The sequence below is a fragment of the Fundulus heteroclitus genome, chromosome 9 (assembly GCF_011125445.2).
Source record: "Fundulus heteroclitus isolate FHET01 chromosome 9, MU-UCD_Fhet_4.1, whole genome shotgun sequence".
Taxonomy (NCBI): Eukaryota; Metazoa; Chordata; class Actinopteri; order Cyprinodontiformes; family Fundulidae; genus Fundulus; species Fundulus heteroclitus.
The window spans coordinates 34,387,387-34,414,217 of NC_046369.1; the positions used below are offsets into that span (position 1 = coordinate 34,387,387).

At 41.8% G+C, this 26,831-nt stretch overlaps 1 protein-coding gene across 2 annotated transcripts; it reads right to left on the bottom strand.

The window, feature by feature from the left end:
- Window positions 1-102: 102 nt before the first annotated feature.
- Window positions 103-26,095, bottom strand: inpp5d (inositol polyphosphate-5-phosphatase D). Of its 2 annotated transcripts, none has more exons than XM_012861167.3 (27): window positions 25,695-26,095; window positions 25,128-25,191; window positions 20,691-20,826; window positions 20,434-20,575; window positions 20,206-20,346; window positions 20,032-20,116; window positions 19,856-19,933; window positions 19,686-19,763; window positions 19,462-19,585; window positions 13,489-13,595; window positions 13,250-13,352; window positions 12,966-13,162; window positions 11,882-11,999; window positions 11,691-11,787; window positions 11,189-11,327; window positions 7,473-7,581; window positions 7,293-7,381; window positions 6,902-6,983; window positions 3,241-3,330; window positions 3,048-3,158; window positions 2,883-2,962; window positions 2,718-2,805; window positions 2,489-2,635; window positions 2,342-2,399; window positions 2,043-2,243; window positions 689-1,101; window positions 103-610 (listed from the first exon to the last, which is right to left on the bottom strand). In XM_012861167.3, exons 1-27 carry the CDS (start codon window positions 25,832-25,834, stop codon window positions 570-572), a joined length of 3,258 nt encoding a protein of 1,085 aa, XP_012716621.2. In that variant the 5' UTR covers window positions 25,835-26,095; the 3' UTR covers window positions 103-569. The 2 variants fall into 2 exon arrangements, with proteins under 2 accessions (XP_012716621.2, XP_021171433.2); XM_021315758.2 differs by having other exon boundaries at window positions 19,841-19,933.
- Between the last annotated feature and the right edge of the window lie 736 nt (window positions 26,096-26,831).

Below are 26,831 nucleotides of genomic sequence, written 5' to 3' on the forward strand. Positions count from 1 at the left end.
AATTCCACCCTGAAAATGTAACGTTCTGTAACAGTATAGGGAAAGTATGAATGCCGTGACATTTAGAGACCAATTCTAGATCCCTTTCAACCAAACAAATGCAATTTCCCTCTCTTGAACCCATGTTTGCTCAGACCATCAAGGACCACTGTACAAACGTAGCTGTGCAGCATGGCGGACTTAGCAGGAAAATGACCAGCTTTGTAATGAAAAAATGAAAACTCTACACTAATGAAAACATGGCTATAGATTTAATGTTTCATTTCTAAGATCCAATTAAAAGACACAGTGGGGTTTTATGTAAGTAGTTTGACACCTTGGTTGGCTATTACCAGTTCAGGTCCAGAAATGTGATCTATTACATTTGAAGCCACAGCCATTATTCAGTCAACTTAGCTTAGCATAAGACTGGGAAGAGAACTTAGTTCTAACTCTGCAACCTTAAAAGGGGAAATGGGTATTTTTGATACTGCAGAAAAAGGGTTGGCTACTCTGTGATGCAAAGTGATGAAAAGAACCGGTTGAAGGACAGGAAGCTGGTCCGCCAGTGCAGAATTTGCAGCTTTATCTCAGTTCACCGGGCGGCCCGTCTTGGGAAATTCTGGATGCGCTGAAATAAAAAAAAAAAAAAAAAGTGTCAAACTGTGTGTTTCTTAAAATTTGGCTGTAAATCTGCGATGTGCCTTACTGTCTTTGTTGGGCAGTAGCGGACCGGGTCTTGTCGGAACTCTCTGTTTGCCTGGAAACTCAGAGGTGTCTCTGTAATCTCTGGGTTTGGGTGCCTGGGGTTCTGGGCGCGACTTACTCGGCAAAGGAGGCCGGGTTTGTACCAACCCTCCATCTGAGCGAGAGGGAACCACCGGTTTCTTGTGTCCGGGGGGGTACAGGCTGATGGGGAGTTGAGGCTGGGCTCTGTTCTCAGAAGAGGTGAAGGAGCGATTACGTGGCATGGGCAACGGAGGGCGATCACAGTCTCCATCTGGTGTCGGTGTTAGAATGTCCGGCTGTGGGTGACCTTGGTCTTTGGCCTGGCCGTGTGATTTCACCATCGACCCATACAGCGGGTTGTCCAACATTTCTGACAGCTTTTCATCCTCGCTCCTAGACGACAAGATTCAATTAGTCCGGATCTTAACCTTTTTGCTCAGTAAAAAGTGCTAGCTAAAGGGACACATCCACTTTACATCGACATGAATGCCACATTCATTTAGGGCTTTTAATGATGCATACCTCTGGATTATACTTTTGGCCCAATGCGAGCTGGAAGCCTGTTTTCAGCAGCTCACATTGTTTCCTAACTTTCCTTTCTAAATCTATTTTTTTACAAGTGTGGTGTGTTCCTGTTTTTCTGCCTTGTTGTACACATTATAGAGCGGATCAACTTTGTTTTTGTTCTCTTTTTTTTGTTGCATTTGTGCTCCCACTGGTCATACCCGAGATCAGCTGTCAGCTCTCGCTAGCTTTGTTGAGAGGCTTTCCAAACCAATACTCCATGAGCTGAGGAGGAGGAGATGTGGGACCCATGCTGGTCACAACCAGGCTAGAGGGTACAGACTTGCCATCCCACCCATCATTATGGGTTAATTGGAGATCCCTTCCCAGCTTGGCATCGGGTTGGATGATGCCATCATCTATGTGCTGCACCGAGCTCTGACCCACCAGGAGAATACTGGATCACTGTGAGGCTCATTTCACCAGTGCCTTTAATTCCATCCAGCCGGGACTTCTAAGGGACAAGCTGCAGTTGTCAGTAGTTGACCACCACCTGTCCCAGTGGATAGTGGACTTTTAGGTACAATTATCCATATGCAATATGTACACTTTCGGGTCACCTTACTCAGTTTCACATTTCATTTAATCTAAATACACTTGAATATTTTATTGTGGCGTATTTAGAAATATCTCAAGTGGCATCATTAAAAGCCCAAAATGTATGAGTGGATGTAAACCTTTCAGCAGCCCTGCAGATGCTATAGGATGTTTCAGTTGTCCTTTTTAAGAGGACCCATCGGAAGGAGTGTTGACAATCATCAGGCACTTACGCGGCATAATTCATTGCAGTGGGACTCCGTACGCTCAGATCATAACTGGGCTTCTTGGATTCTCTACCCCCTTGTGCACCACCAGGAAGATTCTTAGGGGCCATGCTGTAACTCCAGCCCCTATCTGTCGCACCCCCACTTTTGAATGAAACTCCCATGTAACTAGGGTTAGAAATATCATGTGCCTGTGCTACAGAGGACCTGTTAACGAGAAGACAACACAATAAGTCCTGGAGTCATCTTAAAGATGCATTTTGAGGCGCAGCTGTGTGGAAAAAAAAAAAAAAAAAAAACCTTACTTGTCACCGCCTTTGCCTTTTGAAGGAGCGGCATCGTCTCTTTCAATTTTAATGAAATCTGAAAATGGAGCAGAAAAAGGGAGAGTTAATTTCAGGACCTGGGAAGGAGTTTAACGAGGAGTACCTGGGCGGGTTTTCCAGCCTTACCATATAACTTCTCAGTGGGCTTGAACTCGGAGGTGCGTAACTGGATGCCACCGGTCAGCGTGCCCGTCTTCTCCCCATGGTGGGTCAGCGTGATCTGAAAGTCCCTGTAGCAGAACTGGGCAGCTCGCAGCGCAACACATCCCTCTCCTGTAGGAAGGACATCAGCCGATTGTAAGCGCCGCCCCCCCGCTCAACGAAAAACGACACGAAAGCCATCAACGCTCCTCACCGTACGACTCGTCACAGTCTGTGGATTTCACGCAGATCAGGATGTGCTGATCCAAGAGGTACTCGGGGTCAGAAATGATCGGCGTGAGCTTGGAAAAAAACAGGAGCGAGGCAATTAACGCCAGATCTGTTTGGGCTTTAATCATACAAAGCGGCTTCAACATACCTCAACTTTATTGCCAAACCAGACTTTTATGGAACGGTCGCATTGTTCCGTGTTCTCTCCTTCTGAAGTCTTCACAGTTTCTGTATGGCACATGTTTCTCATAGCTTCAGATCATTGGACAAGAGAAAGCATTCACATGCGTGCGGCGAGAAAGACAAAACATACTCTCCAGGCAGCTAGAGTGGAACTCGATAAAGAACCTGGTCTTTGATTTTGTCAGCAGGATGGCCACGCAGTTCATGATCTGGATTCCACCCTGAGGAGCGCTGTTGAGATCTGAAAGGTCCAAACAGGAGCAAGGCGTCAGACTGCAGTACATGGCATTCTTTGCTTGCTTTGGGTCAACCGTTTCTCCTACCTTGCTTGGACACGAACTGTGATGCAACTCCGACCTCAAACGAAGCAAAGACAGGCGAGTGGTCACTGGTCATGATGTCGTTAGTGCATCCTGCAAGCATGAGAGGCCAGATGAGGGTTCTCATCAGATGTTGGGAAAGAATATGGTGACGCGACGGTTGCCATGCAGTCAGAGTGCGGACAGGAACTAGAGACATAAAACTAAACGCCACAAACAGACTGGTGGGGTGAAAGAATAAAGATGCAACCACAAACCAGGAGATTACATTTTGTGGACGTGAAAAGAAAAATGATACATACTTTTCTATACTTAATTTTGCTAAGCAAAAAATGTGCATTTGTATTTAATCCCCCAGAGTGAATATTTTGTAGAAACACGAGCCATTGCAATTAGAGCTGCAAGTTTTTTGGGTCCTGTTTCCACCACATCAACTTGTCAGATTTGATGCTGAGCACACGTGGACATAAATTTTCCAGTCTTGCCACACATTTTCAGTTGTATTTCAGTCGGAACTTTGACTAGGCCGTTCTAGTACATGAATATGCTTTAAACTAAGCCATTCCATTCCAGCAGTAGCTGGATATTTAAGGATGTGTTCCTGCTACAGGTGAACCTCCTCCCTGACCTCAAGTCTTTTGTCTTCTGACAGGTTTTCTTCCAGATTTGCTGTTTCCTGCTAAGGAATATTATTCCCCCGGCACTCTGTTACAGTCACCAGGCCTCGGGGTGGTGATAGTGATTTCAGGACCAGGTGCAGTGCATGTTTTGTGCCACACTGGGCGTTTGGCGTGTAGGCAAAAAAAAGTTCCATGCAGGGTTTAGTACACACCTGCAGACTCTGCCTACAAATAAAGTTGATTGTCGAGTGGAATTGGATGCATGAGACTTTATTTAGAGGTTTCTGCAGAAAAGGGGCTGAATACAAATACTGGACTCCCTTTTCAGATATTTGCATGTGAAAAAAAAAATTATGCAAATTGTGTCGGTTTGTGACATTTTAATAAAACACATTGGAGTCTGTTGTAACATGAGAAAATGTGAAAATGTTTAAAGGCTATGAGAGGTGTTGCACCTGTTCAGGTGCGTTTGAAGACCAACACAAAGTTAACTGGTGGGACCGCTAGGCTTTTTAATGTAAGACATTTGTTTTGAGTAATGATAATATGCAGGAGCAGCAGGGGCTTTCACGATTCATTCTCTTATCTGTTTGATGAATAAAGACCATTGAGTTTAGGAAATGTGACGATTTTTGAAGGTTTCCTTGAATTCAGCACCAGAGACCAGCACAAGGTGAACTGAAAGTGGCAGACAAAAGGAAAGCAACACTTCAAATAAAACCTGTGGTTTTACACTGCACCTGTTCTAACCAAGGCGCATAATCTTCTAACCAGAAAGATGACCTGACTGAGCTTGTTTTGAGAACATCCCCACGCAAATGCAAAAAATGCAAGACTGTGCCGGCTGGTTTTAGAATATTTCACTTTCACTGTCCTACTTAGATCGAGAAGTTTAGACTTTTACACAGTGGTATAAAAATAACCACAGATTTACTTTGTTTTTGCTTATTTGTGACACATAGATGTTTCAGATCATCTAACTAAGCTTCACACATAAGAAAAGCAAAACCGAAGTAACTACAAAAAGCAGTCATTTAATCATAACCTTTATTCACACACAATAGTTGCATTGAAGCTCCAGGCCTAGCCCAAGAGTCACTGATCTCAAGGTCACAAACACATGACTGGACTTTCTCCTTCAGGATTTTCTGATAGGAAGCAGAACTCATGATTCTATTAATTACAGAAAGTCATCCAGGTTCTGAAGAAGCAAAGTCTCTCCAAACTCACATCCATCTCACACCAAGATATCACTAAGATATATATATATATATATATATATATATATATATATATATATATATATATATATATATATATATATATATATATATATATATATATATATATATTTGACAAATGTTACTAAGACCTTTTTGCTGTTTTTGGTCAGCAATGGTTTTGGCCTTGCAATTCTCCATCAATGCCATTCTTTTGCTCTCTCTCTGTTATTGCTGAATCATGGGCACTGGTTTTAACCAAGGCAAGCAAGGAATTCTACAAAGCCAATTAATAAGGATTCCAGCACTCAAATCACTTTGTATAGGGTTTTCTGCTGCACTAGATCTTTCAGCCGGCTTTTGTTTAAAAAAAAAATGCATAAAAGCAATATGAAACTTGTAGTATTTGGCCCACCTTTAGTGGTACTCACAAGAAATGTTGGTATTCATGTTTTCCAAGGTAAATACAATGTAATTTTAAGCATAAAGAGATCTGAGATCAATGTTCCTCCCAACTTAATTTAACCATGCTTTGGTTACAAGTCAGAAAACTAGTCAAATTTGCTAAAAGAAATGCTTCACTGCTATTAGCAATGCAAGCTAACTTGCTTTTTAAATAGTTCTCTGCTTTTTAAACTTTCAAGAAAAATGTACCAGCATGTTTATTAAATACAATAGCGAAGTGTGTGGAACATTTAATAGCTCACAAATTGTCAGAAGTGAAAACGAGAGCTTTTACTACTGCAGTCAAAGACTTTTATGTTCTCTTTTATGTTGTCTTTTGTAATGTGGAGCTCAGCCACAAAACCCGATATTCCAGCCGGACCAGATGTTGCTTTCAAAAGGTTTATTGTAAGATGGTTGTTTGACAGATGAGGGCTGAGACAGGCTGACCAGGGACAGGTGACCAGAATGAATGTCCAAAAGGAAAGACGAGCCAGCACTGGATCCATGAAGGAAAATAAAGCTGGTCTAATGAGGGCAGAGTGAGCACAGGAACACAGGACCGACAGGTGATCGACAGGCAGACCTCTGAGGAACAACTCATGCAGGCAGAGAGGTGCGACCTTCTGGCAGGGAGTGGTTATGTGAGGCAGGTATCAGTAGCTAGACTCCCAGGTGTAATGACTGGATAATAACTGGACAGCAGCAGGTGAAGCTAATTTAGTTAACTGAGAGGTGGCTGAGAGGAGCATGGAAATGGGAAGGATCAATCAGCCATCAAAACACAAACAAATGGCCCAAATCATGTCAGTCTTTTATGTTTATGTTGGACTTTTTGGTCAAGGTTCGTGAAAAACCTCCAAAGTTTCCAATTCGAATTCTGCTTTCAGGAGACCTTTCTGTACACATTTCTAGCTTGGAACATGGACATTTTGACTTGTGAGAAAAAGCTGAAACATATAATTAAGATGCGCCCTTCAGCCGAGCATGCAGTGCCAATGGATATTTATTTTCCTACTTTTGTTTTCGAGTTTATGATCAATTACAAGAAGCAGAAGAAGCTCATACCCCGTTTTATCACTGCTCTAAAATTGTATCCATTCAGTGGCATTTGGAAAATTTGGTATTTACTGAGGTGGTAATACTTATAATGAAAGGTTTCAGAACCACTGATCTAGTTAAGAAAACAGTCATTTGGAGGTAACTGTTATTTTCTTTTCACAAGCAGAGCTGTGTCATTGGATAATATAACAGAAATACTAGTACATGTCTACAATGTTAAGTTAGTTAATTTGTTGCTTGTAAATTTATTGTGTCCTAAAGTAGAAAATTCAATAAAATATACTGGGAAGAAAAAAAATAAATAACAGAAATACTCACCATATGCTTGGCACACAACATGAACCAGAGGATAAGACTTTCGCAGGACACGATCACACCAGGATGGCAAATTGTATTTTGTCTGCAAATGTAATTTTGCACAGTTAACGAATCATGGTTCCTACAGGGAAAAAATGCAACATAGTAAAAAATGATATGCTATTCTGTTCTCATGTCTGATATACATAAGTACAGACAAGAGATTTCCTGTGGCCACACGGGTAAAACTCCTGCAAGTTCAGACTCATTGCAGAAATCATGAGCCCGTTTAACCTTTTGACCAGGAGATTTTAAAACAAGTGAACTGAGCTGTGTCTGTGTTACAGGGTGCTGTTGTGTTTACAGTGGAGGACAGGAGCAATTCAGGACAGCAAGCTTAACATCTTCTTACCCCGGTGGCTTTGGCCTTTGTGTAGGCATACTTCTCTCGTGTATCTCTCTCAAAGCGATACGTGGGTGGAAATGTGATTTCCTCCTCCTCTGCAATCAACATGAAGATCAGATTTACTCTTGCAGCGCTGGTATATAGCTGTTGCATGTCTGTGCTGGGTTTGTGCTCTCCATCACTCACCGAAATGTAGGAAGACCTTTCCCTCATTCTTCTCTATGCTGAGCTGGTCTTTACTGAGGAGTTCCTGGTATTGCTGCTGTTTGATCTTTGTCACAATGTTCTCAGCTTCCTGTGAAGGGAAGCCGTGCAGTGACTGTTCACGACTTAAAAGCGTTTGTAGCTGAGAGTTCAGACAGACCATAACTGCACACTCATTGGTATTCCAGTCACAAATCTTGACAACACAACAAAAGTATCTGGACCCTGCCAGGTCTCAGAACTACATTGCCTGGAAATGGTATTCAGGCCACTTATCAACTTTTCATTATTTTGTCAAACTGCAACTTATTTTGTATTAAAGCCATGTGATGACCAACACAAAGTTGTGTACATAATTGTGACTTAGAAATAAAAGGATGCAGGATTATGGAATTGCTATTCAAATAAAAATGTAAGCAACTCTTTGCCCGGCCCTGAAAACGCAAGGTTGGAAAAGACTGGAGACCCTAAACTTACAGCCACTGTTACAATGAAGGGCTTTAGATCTAACATTAGGGCTTGGATCAACATTTATGCATTGCATTGATCTAGCCAAAGTCCAAACCTAAAGTAGCACTGCCACTTTGCAGCAGGAAAGTCCTAGAGTTGAATCTCGGCCGGAGCAATTTCTGCGTGGAGTTTGCATGTTCTCCCTGTGAATGCGTTGGTTCTCTCCAGATACTTCACCTTCCCCATCCGACATGTTTGGTCAATTGGTCTCTCTAACTTGCGCTCAGGTGTGTGTGTGTGTGTGTGGGTGCACATTGTATTATGTGATGGACTGGTGACCTGTCTGAGATGCACCCTCCTCCTGCACGATGAATGTTGGAGATGGACACCAGCAGCCCAAAAATGACACATCCAACAGACGGTTACAAATTAAGGCCCAATGCAGGTGCATTACGTAAAAACCAAGACCGTCTTTACTGCATTCATAAGAATTAAGACAGTATATATGGATATCCTGACAACCAAATCTAGTTTGTTACCATCAATCAAAACCAAACTGCAGCATTGGCCTTGGAGCATCAAATCATGCTACCTACCAATGGGAAGAGTGAAAAACAAACTGTTTGCATCTGAGCGAGATTATTCTGAACATTAAATGTTCAAGGAAGTTGACAATCACACAAGTTCATCTCGAGTCCAGCTCTCTGGGAAACTGCAAAAACATGCTAGCTCAAAATATCAATCTCAAAGGCCTCATTTAATGCAATGTGCTGCAATGTACTGATGTTCAAGGCAGTGCAATGAGCAAAGTTTAACTTTTTTAGTGGGGCTTTCAGAACAAAGCGCATGTTATCTCACAAGAATACAGTAATTGGCTTAGATTCGGACAAAAACAGTTCTTAGCGAGCGCCATCATCGCTTTGAGGATAATTTATTTAGGCAGAAGAAAAAAGTAAAAACCTTTAAACATCATCCGCGCCATCATGCTTAACAACAGCAAAACAGCACAAACACCTTATGCCAGGCGGGAAGCCCGGTGGTGGAGGGCTGATCATTTGGGCTCGTTTCAGAGCAACCTGACCTCGGCATCTTGCAGTCACTGAGTAAGCTTTGTGCTCCTATGAAAACCAATGTGATCAAACTGGAAGCTTCTTGATACATTCCTCAACTGTCCACAGCCTGTCGTGTAAACAACTCTGGACGTCACTGTAAATAAGCATGTAATGCAAAGCCAGTGCAGGTTAAGGAATATAAGATTTGCATGTGCTGTTGCTTTAAGAAGGTAATGTTTGTTTATGTTCTTTTGGTTAAGCTCTGATCACATGGGGTCAAACACATAATCTGGTCATCTGCTGCAATGTAAGATAGTGACTTAGCTTCCCAGAGATCAGGGATATAAAGGCATATATAGCGAGTTTTAGCTGTGCAACACTTGTCAGAGAACTGCAGCAAGTGTCTGGCAATCTGGAGAGACTGATCAGGTCATAAATATGTCATTGTTGCTGCTGAAAGTGCTTCAATAAGCCAGCGAGTCATGATGAAGTCTTTTTCACAGAACTGTACTCTCCAGAAGTAAGCTTCTCAAATGCCTAATGACACAATGTAATAAGACACTATTCATCTGAGCTTGCATTAAAGTCATTTTAAGAACCAAAAAGCTCTCAATGGGGATTTTGTTACATGCTAATAAATAAAAATTAAGAACTGAAACAAGTTGGTTCATTACAACCAAATGTCAGCAAAGTGTCATCGTACCTGTCATCGGAACAACATGATGTTTGATTCACATGATCTGAATCCTGGCATTCGCATGGAGTCTACTTTGAGACTTTTTTTTTGCTCATTTTCTGTCAGACGTCCATCGTGTGAACTACGACTGGACCTTCAGAGAAACCCACACAGGCCAGATTCTGAGGGGCTCAGCCGATCTCCAGATACCCCAGAGAGCCGCGCGTCGAGATAGATGAGTGTGTGCAGGAAGAGAGTTTAGTCCACAACTTCCTCTGTAAAACCTGTAGCATGCAACGCCAACATCCTGGTAGCAGAAACTCCTGGACGCATCATGTTCTGCTTCTATGGCGGTATCCTGACTCATCGGAGCGGATTAGTTCATAAAACAACATATATTCAATATTAGAAGAACACTTATGACTATTTCAGATTGGCCTACATTTATTAATATTTCTGTTTAAGATACGACAACAGTCTGAATATACATTGATCATAATAGTTGTTTTGGCAAAGTAATTGGAATCAGAGTTAGTGCTGCCCCTAACATTCCCCTTCAATCAGATGAAACCAAAGCATTTTTATAGTAATCTGTGTTTTTTTCTAACTAGTAATCCACGACTTCCTCTTTCACTGGGATCTAAAAATGACCTAGCTGCTGGCCACCATGCTCGATAAGGACCAGTATGTATCCTGGTCACCGCTCACAGTGAGCAGGATGGTGAGGAACTCATTGTTGGACTACTGTAGCAAACAGCGCTATTTTGGAGTAACCATGCTTTTATAACAACCATTAGCTGTCGTCTGCATGCTAACTGCATTTTGGTGGGTGAGACAGCCTTTTGTGGTCAACCATCTCAAATGTAAACATGTAGGGTTTGCAAAAGTTTATAGGTGCTTTAACTTTAACCATGCACTATGGTCAGATTACACAAAGACTGAGCTTTTCAAAAAACTCTTTGAAATACCAGCAGGGCTAGAGCTAAAATCCACGGGACTTGGACAAGCCCCTGAAAATTGGTTATTACTAGGGGTTTCCAGCAGTATGATTCACTACTAACAACCTTCCTCCTAGACCATCTCAGCTCTCAAACCTAAACCCCGCAGAACCCCTGCAGGCTGAGCTCTAGAGAAGAGAGCGTCAGAGGGGGACCTGGGACCGTAGATGGGTCACCAGTCCATCACAGGGCAACTCAGACACACAGAACAACCGTGCATACACAGACTCGCCCCTAAGGGCAAATAGAGAGGCCAATTAACATAGCAGTCATGTTTTTGGACTTTGGGAGGAAGCTGCAGAGGAAACCAGGAGAGAACATGCAAACTTCACACAGCAAGACCGCAGGCCGGGATTTGAACCCATGACCTTCTTGTCGCAAAGCAACCGAGCCATGCAGCCCACGTGAGATCGCGCTATTGCAATAAAAGGTGGATGCATCTTGAGGCTTTCTACACATCATCTCCAGGGATTATGACAGCTGTTTGCCAAGGAGTCGTGGGACTCAGCCACAGAAACTTACTGAAGATGGAAGTTCAACCCGGTAGTTCAGATCTCCCAGCCAGAGGAGGTGCGTGAAGCGATGCGTGATGTCGAAGGGGTTGAGCTTTTTGTCGCCCAGATTCAAAAATCGCAGGATATTGGTGTAGTTTTGATTCCGCCTGCAGACACGGCAAAGGAAAGTCGGTGCTCAGCTTTGAGATTTCATTACTTTTTCAGATATTTCCACTGTGACACGTCACAGGGGCCTCACGTCCTGTTCATTTAAAAGACTCAGAAATCTTTGAGGACGTTGAAAAAAAAGAGATGTGTAACATTTCTTTAAAAACTAGTGTTTTAGTTTCTTCCCTGCTTCAGTAGCTGTATATGTTGTAAACAAAAAAAAAAGCAATCTTTATATTCTGGCAATAACACTGACCCTGTTGGGTTGGTATTCTAAGTGCATGCATGTATGGTATTGATGTTGCAGCTTTAGGCACGTCCATCTAAAATGTCACCATCAAACGCCTTGTGAGAACTCTCACCTGATCTTTTTCTCACTTCCAGAGGTCAGGTGACTGTTGACAAAGCCGAAGGATGTGCCGTTGAACATGAACGACACTCCCACCGCTCCCTTGTTCCCTGTAAACAAGCCAAACGTTACAGTCTGCGCTGTCTTCATGTGAAACTCTGTGACGAGGCGACCGGAGCCTCGTGGAGAAGTGGAACTGCTTACCCAAAGTGTTGGCAATCCCCGTCTTCACGCTGTCTGAAAACACATGGGAGATCCTGTTTTCATGCTCTGGCTTGGCCAGGACGATGATCCGAATGCTCCACAGTGTGTGAATCGCCACCTGCACGAGTGTTTGGATGCAGGGACATGAGCTGCTGCTGCTGCTGCTGCTTTTCACCAGAAATTTGCAGTAGATGCCTCCGGCACATTGCAAAAGTATTTATAGCTTTCAAACCTTTTGATAATTTGTTTCTGTATTCTATAGGGATTATTGCGACAGATGAACACAGTCTCCTGTAGAATTATGTTTAGGGTTGTCGTCCTGCTGGAAGATGGGCCTCTGCCACCCTGTTTTCAAGTCTTTCCAAGAGGATTTCTATCTCCATCTGACTTCTCATCAACTCTAACTTGCTTCTCTTCTCCTGCTGAATAAAAGTATCCCCACATCATTATCTTGCCACCACCGTGGTTCACAGTGGGGATGGTATGTTTAGGCTCATGCTTGCTGTTAGTGTTCCTTTAAACGTTTTACATATAGGTTAAAAAGTGAATTCTTTGCCCTGTATGAATCTGATCAGAGCATCCTCTGCTGCTCTACAGATTGTAGCAGACTGCAGAGTCTTACCAGAGAGTTACCATTATTCCTTCTCTGATTAATGCTCTCCCTGTCCAGGTTATCAGTTAAGGTGGACGGCCATATCTTATCTCTGCTTCAAACTCTTCCACAGCTTTCCCCCCTGACCTGTCTGACCCATCTGTCTGCTGTGGTCCTGGTCTTCATGATGCTGTTTGCTCACATATTTCTCTATTTAACCTCTGAGGCAGCTGCTTTTATACTGGAAGCAGTTTTCATATAATTTAACTTTGGAAGAAAATGAATTGTTATGGATTTCATTTAGGTGTATCAGAGTAAATGGGGACGGCACGCGCTTCTTTGTGATTTCTTTTTGTTGTCATTTTGTGCTCTATCACACAAGGCCCCATTAAAATGCGCTAAAGTTTGTGGTTATGATGTGATAAAAGGTGAGAAAGCGGTGTGAATACTTTTCCAAGGTGCTGTAACGGTCATCTTGTCCCAGATGCTCACCTGCTTGAAGCTGATGTTTGTGATTTTCCTCAGGACATTTTTCAGCGTGTCGGACCACTCTCTGTCACTCAAGGGGTCCTCCTGGGTCCCGATGACATACACGTCGTGTGGAATATGGTCGGCGGTGTCGTCGCGGGTCTTCCCCAGGCCCTTACAGTGAAACCAAGAGTCGATGTTGGAGGGAGGACCAGCATTTCCTGAGAGTTTGGAAATCAGTGTTCACATTAGCGGTTCAGACACCCACCATAATCTGAATCGACTACGTGTGGAGGATTTTCTTTTACCCATATTCCAGGTGCCCACAAACACTGTGATCATGTCTGGCTCAGGCTTTTCGGAGTGCTTTGTCTTCATCTGCTGCAGCAGCTGACAGAAGCCTTCTCTTTTCTTAACCAATCAGGACAAAGGTAAAAAATAATAACAATAATTGTAAACTGCCCAAAACTGAGATAACTAAATGGGACGGCTGCCCTTTTGCAGTTTTCTCACAGAAAAGCAGCAGAATGTGCTCGGATGTGATTACCTTTGTGTCGTCGAACACAAACTCCTTACGCAGAATCTTCTCTTTCTCAGTCTCCACCACGATGACCAGTTTAGCATGCATTTTCTGCGATTTGACCAACTGCAGGACTGAAGAACACAAACGATTCAAACAACTGGCCAACTCATAAAAGAGTGCATTAAACACACACATCAAAGTTTTACATAAATATAAGCAGATAAATTGCGAAAACCTCAAATGTGCCTGTTTGATTGACAAAGTTTTAAACAATTTAGTATCAGCTCCACTGAATAATGACATGAAATACAATTTGTGTGTGTGTGTGTGTGTGTGTGTGTGTGTGTGTGTGTGTGTGTGTGTGTGTGCATACTTGTATTTCTATTGGGGACCAAAAGGTGACTGTAGACCAACGTATGGACAATTGGCAATGCTTAGGTTTAGGGCTAAGGTGTGAATTGAGTTTAGGTTAAGGTTAGGCCTGTACCTGTGACCTTAGGTTCAGGGTTAGAGCATAGAAAGCAACAGAAAATGAATGGAAGTCAATGGAAGGTCCATACAGCGACGCACATACCAACATGTGTGTGTGTGTGAGAGCAAGAGATGCGACATGAAACATCAGGGGAACTTTAATGTATAATCTTGTAGCTTCAGTGACGCAATCACTAGACAAACGGCACAGCAGCGTGATCATGTTTTGTCACACAGGATCAGCAGCAACATCAACTTGCTGAGGGACGAGCAGATGGAAGCTAGCCCTGGGCTGAAATCTGCCATATCTAATATTAAATACCTTGTATAGGTCCATTAATATGCACTCTGTCTTCTAAATAAATGAATCTGAAATGTAACAAAGCACACATGTACTTTGAGATAAAGGCCTTTGAGGGATCTGACAATTCTAACGTGTTGTCAGAGCAGATATAATATATTGTCTCAGTGCAATATGCCCAAAGCTAACAGGAACGACATCTGGTGTGTAAGGCATGGTTATCAGAATTCAGGGTATTTGGAAAAACTGAAGAAAAAACTGATGGTAGTGCTTGCTGAACGTGTGTATAATAGCATGCATCTCCTTATATTGATCACAGCATTAAAGACTTGTTCTGACACTTAGTTGTGCTATAGACCCAAGTTTTCCCAGATTTTTCTTGTTGATTGGGACTCCTTTTATGCTGTGGGTTAAACACCTAGGTTTTCTGTTATTTAGAGTCACTATGAGATTGTCGTGAGGCTGCCAAAGAAGGAAAAAGGAAGGTGTGCATATGAGTTCTACCAATGACCTCCTGCTGTACTGGACAGTCCTGTTGCTTCACACATGATTGGACTTAACGAATGCATATCAATGAAAAATACCACAAGGTGAATTGTGGTGTTTTAACCCATATAGATTACGTGTTTATACTCTTCATCGCTTTTCATCCCTTTATGGTCTTTTGCATGTTCACTATATGGATCTTAGATTAATGCGACTGGAATTCAGCCAAAATGACATATCAGGATCAATTTAACTAGTCAAGTTAAAAGGGTAAAGAGTCCCCTGGTTATGTGGCGCATCACCAGTAGATTAGATAGATGAGCATCGTGTTTTTTTTTTTTTCTGCTGGAGTGTAATGAAGAGGTCTTCATTACTGGTTTTTATTAAAGTAACCAGTATTGCACTTTAAGAATACTTTTGCACTTTAAACTTGCACCCTAATTAGCCCTTTGTTTAACACAGCACTTTGAGCATTACTTTGCACACCAATAACCATTTGCACACAAGAAGTTTTAACTATTTATTGAATATTTTTATGGATATTTTAATAATTAGCATGTAGCCTTTCGTTTCAGGCTCTGCACAGCTGCTCCTCATTAGGAAATGGGGTGGATGTCTGTGGAGAGAAGAATTGTTATTTAGAGCTAAGGTCTACTGTTCAGAAACTTAAGCAAATGGTGGTATAAAATCTGTGGGAAGTGTGAATATAAACGAAGTGTTAGGATTTGGTGACTTACGTGTTTTTCTGTGTCCTCTCCAGGGTGTTTGGACAAATACTTCCCCAGGGGTCCAGACACCATTTAGAGGTTCCGGGAGAGACCATGGAAAACAGGGGGAACTTTTGCACATTTGTTTTATGGGTTTTTTAGGTGTGGGTCTAAATTTTTAAATATTTATAAAAATAGGTGTGAATGTGTGTACGTGTATTTGATTTGATAAATATTGTATGTTATAGTTAAAATCAGCAGTAAATTGTCTGGTGCAGAATGGTTTGGCCCTTAATCAGCTGAGGGTATTTAAGGCGGTGATTGTGTCTTTGAACCAGGTTAGTTGTTGGTTGTTGGTTGTAAAGATGACTGCTGCTGTCAACAAATAAACGTGTTGGTGTTTCCACATGGTCCCGCTTCATAATCATTCCCGCTGAAACTCCAGCCTCAGAAGACCACGAACCGACATGGAGTTATAATCTTTCTTAAACCTAAGGAAGTATAGAGATCTAAAACAGACCAGATGTAAACTTTAAGCAAAAGTAAGAACTAGCATCCCTTCTAAGGGCGAGGTGTATAACAGATGCAGGTTTGGTAGAGTATTATACAGTGATGGTAAAAAAATGACCAGATGATATGATAAATGAACTGAACAGACATTAGTGATTTTTTTGCTTGACAGGATTGGATATAATGTTGATATTTTCTGTTCCAAACAGCTCGGAAAGATTTGAGTTTGAGTTGTCGAAGATCTCAAAAAATGTGCCTCTGAGTTGTGCTTCCGTTGACTCCCACATGAGAACTGCCACCTGCTTCTTCCAACATGCTTGGGCAAATTAACAAAGAAGTTGGTACTTAAAGCGTGCAAACCAGTTTTGCATGACCTTCTAATTCTGACTCGATATGCAAAGCCTGGCCAGCTTTTAGAATAGCTCTACAGAGTAAACAGTAACTCTCTCTACACAGTTTGCCTACATTCAAAAGAGGTCATTTGCTTGTAATTTGTGAAAGATCCACACATCTTTACGTTAAGTATGGACAAAACTTCCATCCATCCGTTTTCTAACACGTCTATCGCTTGTGGGGTTGTGAGGGATGCTGGTGCCTATCTCCAGCTGTCAATGGGCGCGAGGCGGGGTACATCCTGGACAAGTCGCCAGTCTATTGCAGGACATAGACAAAACTTCTCATTCTTAAATATATTGAGGAAAAAGTACCTTCTGGTGAAAGCTAGTGGGCATTATGGGACAGGATATACAATAGGGACAAAAATGGCCAGGTTTGATAAAACTTGTTTAGTGATGTCCTTTATTATTTGTTCTTATTTTTGCTAATGACTTCTCTAATCAATTTAAACTCTGTAAGCTCTGTTTAAAATCAAGTTGTCCCTTTCATTCACTGTTTCTGGGTTTTTGTTGTTTTTAGGTTGGGGAAATGGGTGGGTTTATGGAGGAGGTAGCCGGTAAATGCACATCCGACACCCTGCAACAGAGACCATTATTGACCATGCACAAACATTTTGTTATTTACCTATCATTACAAGTTAGTACAGTGGAATATTTCACTGTTTGACTTATCTGATTAATAATTTATCAGATAAAGGGAGGAATCACTCCACTAATTTTATTACAACCTGCAGCAACTGATGAGATTTTATTGTTTTTAAAGTCTTGAGGACACTCTACAGTTTCTACTAATTAAAACAATAAATAACTAGAACATTTGTGCAGTTTTTTTCTTTTTTTTGTTCACTTTTCAGCAGAAAGAATAACTACAACTTGTTCCTAACTGCTGGACTTTGATGGTCCAGTTTGCATGTGCACGTTTTTAGTGCAATCTGCTTGGTAATTCCAGTGCATAAATGTGGGCACACAGCGACTGCCAAAAAACAAAGAGATTGCGTCGTGAATCTGAGGTGGACTGGACTCTCTTCTCGGCTGCTTGCAAACTTCTACTGGGCCACAATTGAAAGCATTCTGTCTCACCATATGGGAGCTGCACAGCACAGGAGAGGAAGGACTTAGCCCAGGTAGTGAGGACTGCAAAGTGGATTGTGGAATGCGGTCTACCAGATCTGACCAGATATATTGCTACAGATCCCATCCACCTGGGCAATATGCTGTTTCTAGTGCTTCCATCAGGAAAACTGCACAGGAACATTAAATGTAGCACAAACAGAGCTTCTTTCCCAGAGCTGTGAAAGCAACCCCCCCCCTTTTTGTAGCCAAACACTTTCCATCCCCCTGCAGAACTCTGACACATGCATCCTCCCCCCTCCAGCCACACGCTCTCACATTCACACACACAGGAAAATATACACACACCTGCTGACAACCAAACAGACCATCAGCCTATTTCATAGACTGGACTTGCACTAGCTGCATTTATTTACATATTTCATGTTATATTATCTACATTTCTATGTACACATGCTTCTTCTAAGGGTGTTTTATGTATTTTGTCTGTGTATTATGCTGGGAGTTTCTGTTCAAATTCTTTATGGTCTCATAATGACAATAAAGACTCTAGATTCTTGATCTTCCTCTCTGACTGCTGTCTAGCACAGAGACTGTTTAGTGTTTACTGCACAAACTGTTATTTTACCTTCAGCTCGGCGCTGTAGACCGCTGGTCGCTAAAACCAGCCACCACAGAGACGGTTTCTTCCCCAGACTGTTAATCTGATAAACACTTAAGAGTCAAAGTACCCAGATCGAAACTATGATTATTTTCACCAAACTTTTTTTTTTTTTGTAGAAAATGTATTTGTTTATTTTTGTATAAAAAATATTTCTATTTAGTTTTTTTTTTTTTTTTGGTATTGTAGTAAAATATTTTCAATAAAGGGGACATATCATGCTTTTTAATACCTTCCTTTTCACAATGAGATCATTCAGTTGTGGTCTATGTAAAGTGGAACAGCAATGGTTTGGTCTGAATTTCTTGCTATTGTTGCCCTGCAGCCCCTTTTCACCCGTGTGTCTAAGAGCAACTCCTTTTGCTGCTGTCTCTTTAAATCTAAAGGAGGCATTTACACCCCCCGCCCCCCTCCTCCAGGTCGCAGAGCATTCCGTTTCACCCTGTTCGGCCATCTTTGTAGTCTGGTGGAGGACGGTGTAATGAAAAACCGAACATTTTGACTCATCTACTTGTAGCTTTGGCCTCCTTCAGCTTGGACTATGAAATCGCAGCAAGAGTTGAAAATGGCGAATTCGCTAAACTGGTTAGCCAGAAGTCCATGACCTTGTTTAGCAGTTCAGCAGCAAATACTGTGACGTATTGTTCAAAAAAACTTAAAAGGGAATAGAGAAAACTGTTTGAAAAATATGACCCAAATGTATATAAAGCTACCTATAAAGCTCATGGACAGACTCAATTCAAGTATTCTGCACTCCAAGAAGCTCCAAGTACATAACAAAACGCATTTAAGGGCTAAAAAAGTAGATTTTGTATGAAATGTCCCCTTTAAGAGCAAAGTGGATCCAAAGTCAAATTCTTTGTTGCATGAAGCAACGCGATTTTGATTCTGATAAGATAAAACCTGCCAGTGAGTATGCGGCACAACCCCACTTAAAAAGCTAAACATTTCTGTGCGATAAAAATAAAATGACAAATTTTATTTTTAACATTTTCTTTTTATCCAACATCGACGTTTGTTTATCTTTGAGCTTCTGACACTTATGTGCATAGTCAGTTACCAGGGATCACATTAACTCATGAAAAAACTAAACTGAGCTAAGCAAAGAATTTGCCTCGCACCACAGTCTGTCTGCAAATTAAGCAAATCTGTTACCAAAAATACTGACGTTATAAAATAGTGAAACTACTTTTGTCCCTAATCAGCTGAATCACCCGGACTATGGATCAGAGAAGCGATATAAAAGTTGAACCAATGTCAGAAGTGTTCTTGGGACCCTTGGCCAAACTCACATCAGTTCATTCATTCTTTGTGGCCTGATCCACCAAAATGTTAGAACCTCACCCATCAAGAAAGTATTCTCTGAAGTAAAATAAAAAATAAAAGAATTCTTACTTTTATTGTGAACATAGTATTTATCTTCTGGCCCATCTTTGGACTTCTTAAAATAGAGTTTCCCACTTTCAACATCCACCTTCAGAACCATCTTTGTTGAAATGCCGAGAGACTCCTGTTTGACCTGCCAGTCAAGAAAGAATCTGATCAAATAAAACCAGAGACCCGCAGACATGTTTTCACATTTCCTCAAGTATAACTTTAGAACAAATTAAGGGAAGCACCTCAAATGAAACAATTGGTATGAGAGATTTCCGGTGGCCTCCGTCATAGCCGACGGCATCGAAAACAGAACTTTTAGCCTGAAAAAGAAAGAAGAAGTGCTTTTTCCTCCGTAACAGACGTCATCGGCTGGTATCTCACGAAACAAGATTAGTACATGTGGGGCTTGTACCTTCTCCTCTATAGAGTAGAGCAGTTTGGTGAGTTGCTCCAACCTGTAGGACACAGACTGGCCTGAATCTGCAAGAATCTGGAAGCACATGAGGTAACGCAGAATGAGATAGGATGAGATAGTTTCTTGGGGGGTGTGTGTGAGTAATGTTGCTAAGGATGAACACGACCACCGACTTGTTTAGGCCCAATCCCCGGGGAGAGTTGCTGATCCAGCGTTCTGTGAAAGAGCTCAAGGGCGGGCAGGATTCGAGATATTTCACTGGTTTAGAAAAAGAGCACAGCATGATCAGATGAGATCTGTACTAAATGATATATAAAGGAATCTGACATCTTTGATGGAACATGCACCTGTTTAGATTTTTGCAAACAGCCGTGATGAGTTTCTTGAGGCCAGGGAGGTTGGGGTTGCCGTTTTGCGCCTGTTCGGCATCCAGGAAGATGGAGGTCCTGAAGTATTCTTGGACAGCCATTTGATGCTCTTCTGACAACCTGCAAACACAACAGAAACATTGGTTGTGATGTGTCTGATCTGCAGCTACTAAAGCTCCAATGCACAGTGCTGATCTTTGACCGTACGTGGATAGGTCTATGTGCTGCAGCCTCATCAGGTACATGTCGGATAAGGACTTGGTGGCCTGCTCGGACGTTTTGGATTCACTTTCTTTGGCATCAGCCATGAAGTTCCTAGGTGGAAGCTGTGGTGGATGACTGTTGGGCTCTGCAACACAAACACAAAGAGGAGTATGATTTTTTTCTTCTTCTTTTTTTTTTTTTTTTTTTAGGCTTCTAGCCTGTTTGTATTTTCATGGGGAAATACAGAAGGAGATTTTAACCTGGCTCTTCTTCTACCTCCTCCTCCCTCTGGACGGGATACTGCAGGTGTGTGACCAGGCCCATGTTGGGGCTGTAATACGCCTCCACCAGCTCAGGCAGCATCGCAAAGAACCTAATTGGAACTCCTTCAGATGCCTGCAGAGAAGAACAAAGTGGATAAAGGGCTTGGTTTTAACTCCCCCTCATTTTGTCACATTCAAGCCACTGTCGAACGAGCAAAAAAATATTAAGCTTGTCCGAGAGAGAGCGCAACAAAGTGGTGCCTAGTTGTTCAGTGGAAGCGAGTAATTTGTGGTTTTGAATCCCATCCATCCATCCATCCATCCATCCATCCATCCATCCATCCATCCATCCATTCATTTTCTGTCACGTTTTAATCCCTCACGGGGTCGTAGTTTTAATTAATTTATTTAATTTTTACCAATCAAAATGAGAAAAACGTGTTCTTTTTGTTTTCATCCTCCTTTTAGTCTGATATGCCCCTAGATAAAATCCAAGCCTCGGAGGTTTGTTAAAAAACAAAAAGACCAAGACACAGAGAAAGGTGTGGAAAAGGCTAAAATCCCAAGCTCTGAAAACCTCACCGAGCCCTCTATCATCTGACAATATAAAGAGCATGGCACAAAATAAATAAAAAAAAATAAAAATAAAGAGCATGGCACAGCCACAAGCCAACCGAGGCACCTACAGTATACTGAGGTGTAGACAAGGAAGGCCTTAGCCAGAGAACCATGGAGAAGCTGCAGAGATGGAAGAAATGGCTGACAGGAGAACTGTTAGTCGAGCAAATCTGACCTTTTTATGAAAGCGTGGCAAAAAAAACAAACAGAAAAAGGAAAGAAGGAAGAATTATTGCTGCAGTTTGCCACAAGTCATGTAGGGGACGCAGAAAACATCAGATAAGGCTAAATTTGCAAGCTGCTTTGTGTAGAGGAAACCTAAAACTGCACATCACCTCCCCATAGAAACACGGTGGTAGGAGCATCATGCTGCGGTTCGACAAAGTATTAACTCACAGAGGCTGCACACAAATGCGTCACACACCTTTGACATATTTATTTGTAAAACCTTTTTAAAACTATGAACCCCTGTTTTTTTTTCTCCAAATTCCCATATTTGTGCACTACATTGTGTTGGCCGCGAGACAAAATCTCAGCCAAACCCAATGAAGTTTTAGTCTGTGATGTAAGTATGTGGAAAAGCTCAAGAGAAATGAATTAAGATATGAATTTGCAGGGCAATGCAGAAGTGATGCCACAACTTGATGTCATACATTTGTTTTTATTATATATCACAATCTTTACATATTAATTCCCATAATGTTGCAACATACACTTTGTATATGTATTGTGTCAGTGTTTTAATGTTTACATTTATGTTAACACTTGAATGCATTTGCAGCCTTTTGGTGATGTTTACGCCGTTATTTCCCAGGTCATCTAAATTTTGTTTCAAAAGTTTAGAATTAAATCTAAACTGTGGCAACCTTTCAGCTCCTGCAGCTGGTGGCTTTAGAAGTAGAAACCTTCTTCAGATGGCAGAAATGCTTGACGTACAAGATCTAGGTGGTTTCAAAACGAGAAAAAATAAAGCATAATACTGTTTCTTTTGTTCCTCCAAAATAATTTTCACACATCATGTCACTGTAGATGCAGAAAAATGCGTTTGTGGTAAAGTTGCTGAACCGGTTTACATGGGCCTTGGAAAGACTGCACAGCAGCAATGCTGGCGTCTGATTTGGTGCCTCCGGTTCAGCCAGGATTAGGGTTGTCTAAAGGTATCGATACTAAAATACTGTATCCAGATACAATACTAACTTGGCATGGTATCGATAATAAGTATTTTAGCATACGAGTCAAACAAAGAAGGAAAACCCAAAGATCTTGGCAAGCCTGTAAGCAAACAGGCTTTAAACCGGTGGCAACGAAGTCAAGCAGCACAACAAACTTGGCCAAACATCTCAAGGACTGACATCCTGGTCTTCATGATGAATTCCAACGGGTTAATAAATTAAAGTTACATTCATAATTTAATTAAATACATTAAAGATATATTAAAGATATTACTGACGTTAGTGCTACTACCAATGGTCTACGATAATGTTGTGTGATTAGCTCTGGCTAGCATGCTACTAGGCATGGGTTACATTTGGGTTATTTGTTTAGCATTTATTACACGTTCCATGTAAAGTGCCTTGAGATAACGTGTTGTGAACTGGTGCTATATAAATAAAATTTTATTGAAAAATGTAACCGAATGTTGAGATTGAAAAAGGTACGTTTTTAATATTACTGGAATATTTTTTATGCCTTTAATTATTTGTCATTTGTTTTTATCCCCATGGTATTGAAAATGGTATGGAGTATCGAATATTTTCCTGGGTATTGATATCACGTTTTAAATGTTAGTATCGTGACAACCCTAACAGGGACATAAAGGGCGGGTTGCTTCTCCTTGTTAAACAAACGCCTCTGCCCCTGTAAGCTCCCACATTTCTCCACTGAACGGAAAAAAGCCAATTCTCAGCAATGGAACAGCATTTGGGTCACTCCTTTTTTTTTCCTTTTGGAAACACTGTCAAGTTTAATAAATTACTTAATAGCAGACTTTGGCACAGCAAAGCCTGGTTTTGAGAAAAGGTCACAGAGTAAACGACGCCCTTTTAACTAAGCAAGGAAAGGGAATGCAAAAAGCCTGGTTAAAATGTAAGAATGTTTAAATTTGTCAGCAATAATTTAGCCTTTGTTAAATAAATGTAGGAGTGGTTACATGTTAGGGAACGGCAGCAATGAGGAAATGTACAAAAGATTTTGGCTTTATGCTGTTCACTATTAAATTAAACTAAACAGAAAGTTAAATATCTACATCTTGTAGTTAATGCAAGGCTGTACTTTCAAATGACTGAATTTAATTTGAGAGTGCATAAAGGTTTTGCTAAAAATAAAAACATGACAAAAAATAACTTGATTATGCTTAACTATCCAATCAGGTTTCATCTATCAAACAAGATGTAGAAGCTGGTAAATAAACCGTGCGTTGGACGATCATCTAAACTCTTGATAAAATACACAGCTGCAATGTGACAAAAAAGCGCTTTGTTTTTCTGACATTTAGATTTATGACAAAGCTTATTTGGTTATAAAGGTTTTAAAACAAGCCAGTCATTGTTATTAGCACACTCAGGTACGATTTGCTTTTGGTCAGGCCATTGGAACTGAACTGCAGTTTCCATCTCTGCCAACTATTTATTTTAAGTTTCAGGTTACAAAAGCATCCATGTAGAAGATCTAGCTTGGCCATTTAATAGAGAATCAATACCAATGATTCCTCTGGAGAGGAAGGATCTTCTTCAAATAAGTGGTAGAAAGGTAGCCTGTTCTTTTCAACAGGAGGGGTACATTCAAAAGTACTGGCTCCGCCCTTTTCTGCTTTCCATGTCCTTTTATTTTCATATTTCATTTCCATTTATTTGCTTTGCATTGAAATGACTGAAAACATCCAGTCAGACCAGGACAGCTATCCTCCTTAGGGATGATCTCCACTGGATGGGCCAGACTTTTAAAAAGGGAAGGCAAAACACTAACCTGGTAAATTTGCTGAGGATAGCAATACTTTTAGCTGCTGTGGACTGTACGTATTTTATTCGGGGTTTTCAGCAGATCTTGCTATCCATTAACACTCCCAAAAAAATTCACTTCTCACCTCTCTCCACCTTCACATTATCACTGTACAGTGTCGAACCGATTAAAGAATATCTAAAAGCTTTTGAAACCGCAAAATGTTTAAACTTTGATCTTGTTTGAACTTAGTGTTCAGACATTTGTACGTCTGACTCCAGAGTGCCTCACCGGTCACCAGCCTTGCAGCACCTCACTGACTCTGCTAATCAGGCTGACAACAGCGGGACTCCTTCACAGCTGCCCATTCTAGGCCCATTGGAAGTAAAGATAAACCAAGTTTACTCCAGTGTTACCGCAGAGACGTTAGAGAGCCACAGATCAAATATGGATCCAGTCAAACGTCTCAGTTCGAGCTGATGCGAGGTCACCAAAATCCTGGAGATCCGGCACCTTCCCAGATGTTTGGCAGAGGCAGGGGTCTGTTAGGGATTGGTTTAGACAGGAGTCTGGCCAACATAAGTCTAGTCTTATTTTTCTTGTGTGAGGTCAAAAAAGAGGAAACGCTGAAATTATTAGCTTCATCTTCTAGGGGTCTTACACGCACGTAAAAACTACCCCTGTTTGAGATTTCCCCCTTTTATCATCAGTATTAGATTGAGACCCAAATGAAGTTACACACACTGAACGTCACACCTGGGTGAATCTGAGCGGCGGGCCTTGGTCTTTGGCGACACAGAAACACCAACATCTGTTTCAAAACACCCACGCAAGCTCGCGTCCAAAATACTCGCGGCTCGTTTCAAACGGTCCACCCACCTGCACGGAGAGCTTCTTGTCCTCATTCGGCAGGATTCTGTACGTGTACACACAGTTCTGGTATCTGTGGTCAGGGATAAAATGCAAATATCTGTCACTGGAATACAACGGGTACAACATAATGGATTAAAAAACAAAAGATGTCAGAGCATGGAGATGCATTCGGAGCGGCTGCGGCGGCATTTTGAGCTGGAACCTTAAACGTGAAAACGGTGCTGCAGAGGGCAGCGGGTGGCGTTGCATGGCAGGACAGAACGCCGATAAAGAGGAACTAGTTTTATGTTGTGGTGTGTGTGTGTGTGTGTGTGTGTGTGTGTGTGTGTGTGTGTGTGTGTGTGTGTGTGTGTGAGAGCAAAAGATGTGACGTGAAACAGCAGGGGAACTTTAATGTATAATCTTGTAGCTTCAATGATGCAATCACAAGACAAACGGCCCAACAGCCATGATCGCGTTTTGTCACACAGGACCAACAGCTCAAAAAGTAACCCTAACCCTGACTTTATCAGGAGAGTGTATTTATATCAACTTCCAGTTCCATGCACAAACGATTAAATGAAAGTAACTTACAAAACGCAGAGGGCGTACGCTCCCTGTACGGACTCGCTGTCCCGGATAAGGAAGCTTCCATCTCTGGCTGCTTTGGAGAGTAGATCCTCAGCTTTGGATCGCGTTATATTGTTATGGTACCAAGGCTGGTGGCTTGGCATCCTGTTTGAAAACCCCACGAGCCTGAGCTCAAGTGTGTTGCATCTGTTGTCAAAGATCAGGAAAAAAAACAAATCCTCCCAACCGTTGTCGATCTCAGCTTGTCTGCTTGGCTATTCTCATGTTTGCACGGCCCGTTCTACCTCTTCATCACCCTGCGCTTCTTCAGGCTGTAAAAGGAAGCTGCTCTCAGCTCTGCGTTGAACTTCCTCATTTGAAAAGTTGCTGGGAGGAGGGCCTTGGTGCCTCTGCTCTGCATGTTGTACAGCAGATCCACTGGGCTGTAAAATGGAAATGCAGCCTTTTGCTCGAAGAAGAGCATTCGTCATGGCCTAATGATTAACCAACACATTTAGCTGGGTTGCCTTTTACCCTTACTTATTATTAAGAAGCATTCGGGAAGTGCTGCTTAGTGGAAAAACTGAGCTAAAAGAAGAGAAAATGGGAAGTGGGAGAAACCTTCGATCATTCTTCGCTGTCATCCTGAAAATAAGCTCAAAGTTAGGCTTGAAGATATTTCATTTGATTTTCATTATTTAGTTTTTGTTGGGAAAAACTAATCCTCAGTCCATCACTGGCTCATTCAGCGCTGGGGATCTGGCCTGCCGTCGTACATCTAGCCATGTGAACCAAGAGAGCTCGCATGTTGCTCAGACCGTATACATTCAGGAAACGCAAGTTGAGAGTGGCTCGTCTCGTTCATGCGATGGACAGGAAGTCTTGCAGAAATAAGAGGAGGAAAATGAGCTGCTCACAAACCACAACACAGATCACATGACGTTAAAAGAGAACTGCACGGTGAGAAGTCACGGCACCCCCCCCCCTCGGAGGTTTCTGGCCTCGAACAGAAACTTTCGCAGAGCCGAGAGGGGACATGAAATCAGACTTTTACTTTTTTCTGAGGGCCACGGCTTTAAGAGCTGAGCTCAGCCGGTCTCTCAAAACGCTGCAGCCAAAGCGTTGACTTGATAATGAAAAGGAGAGGGAACAAAAAGCAAG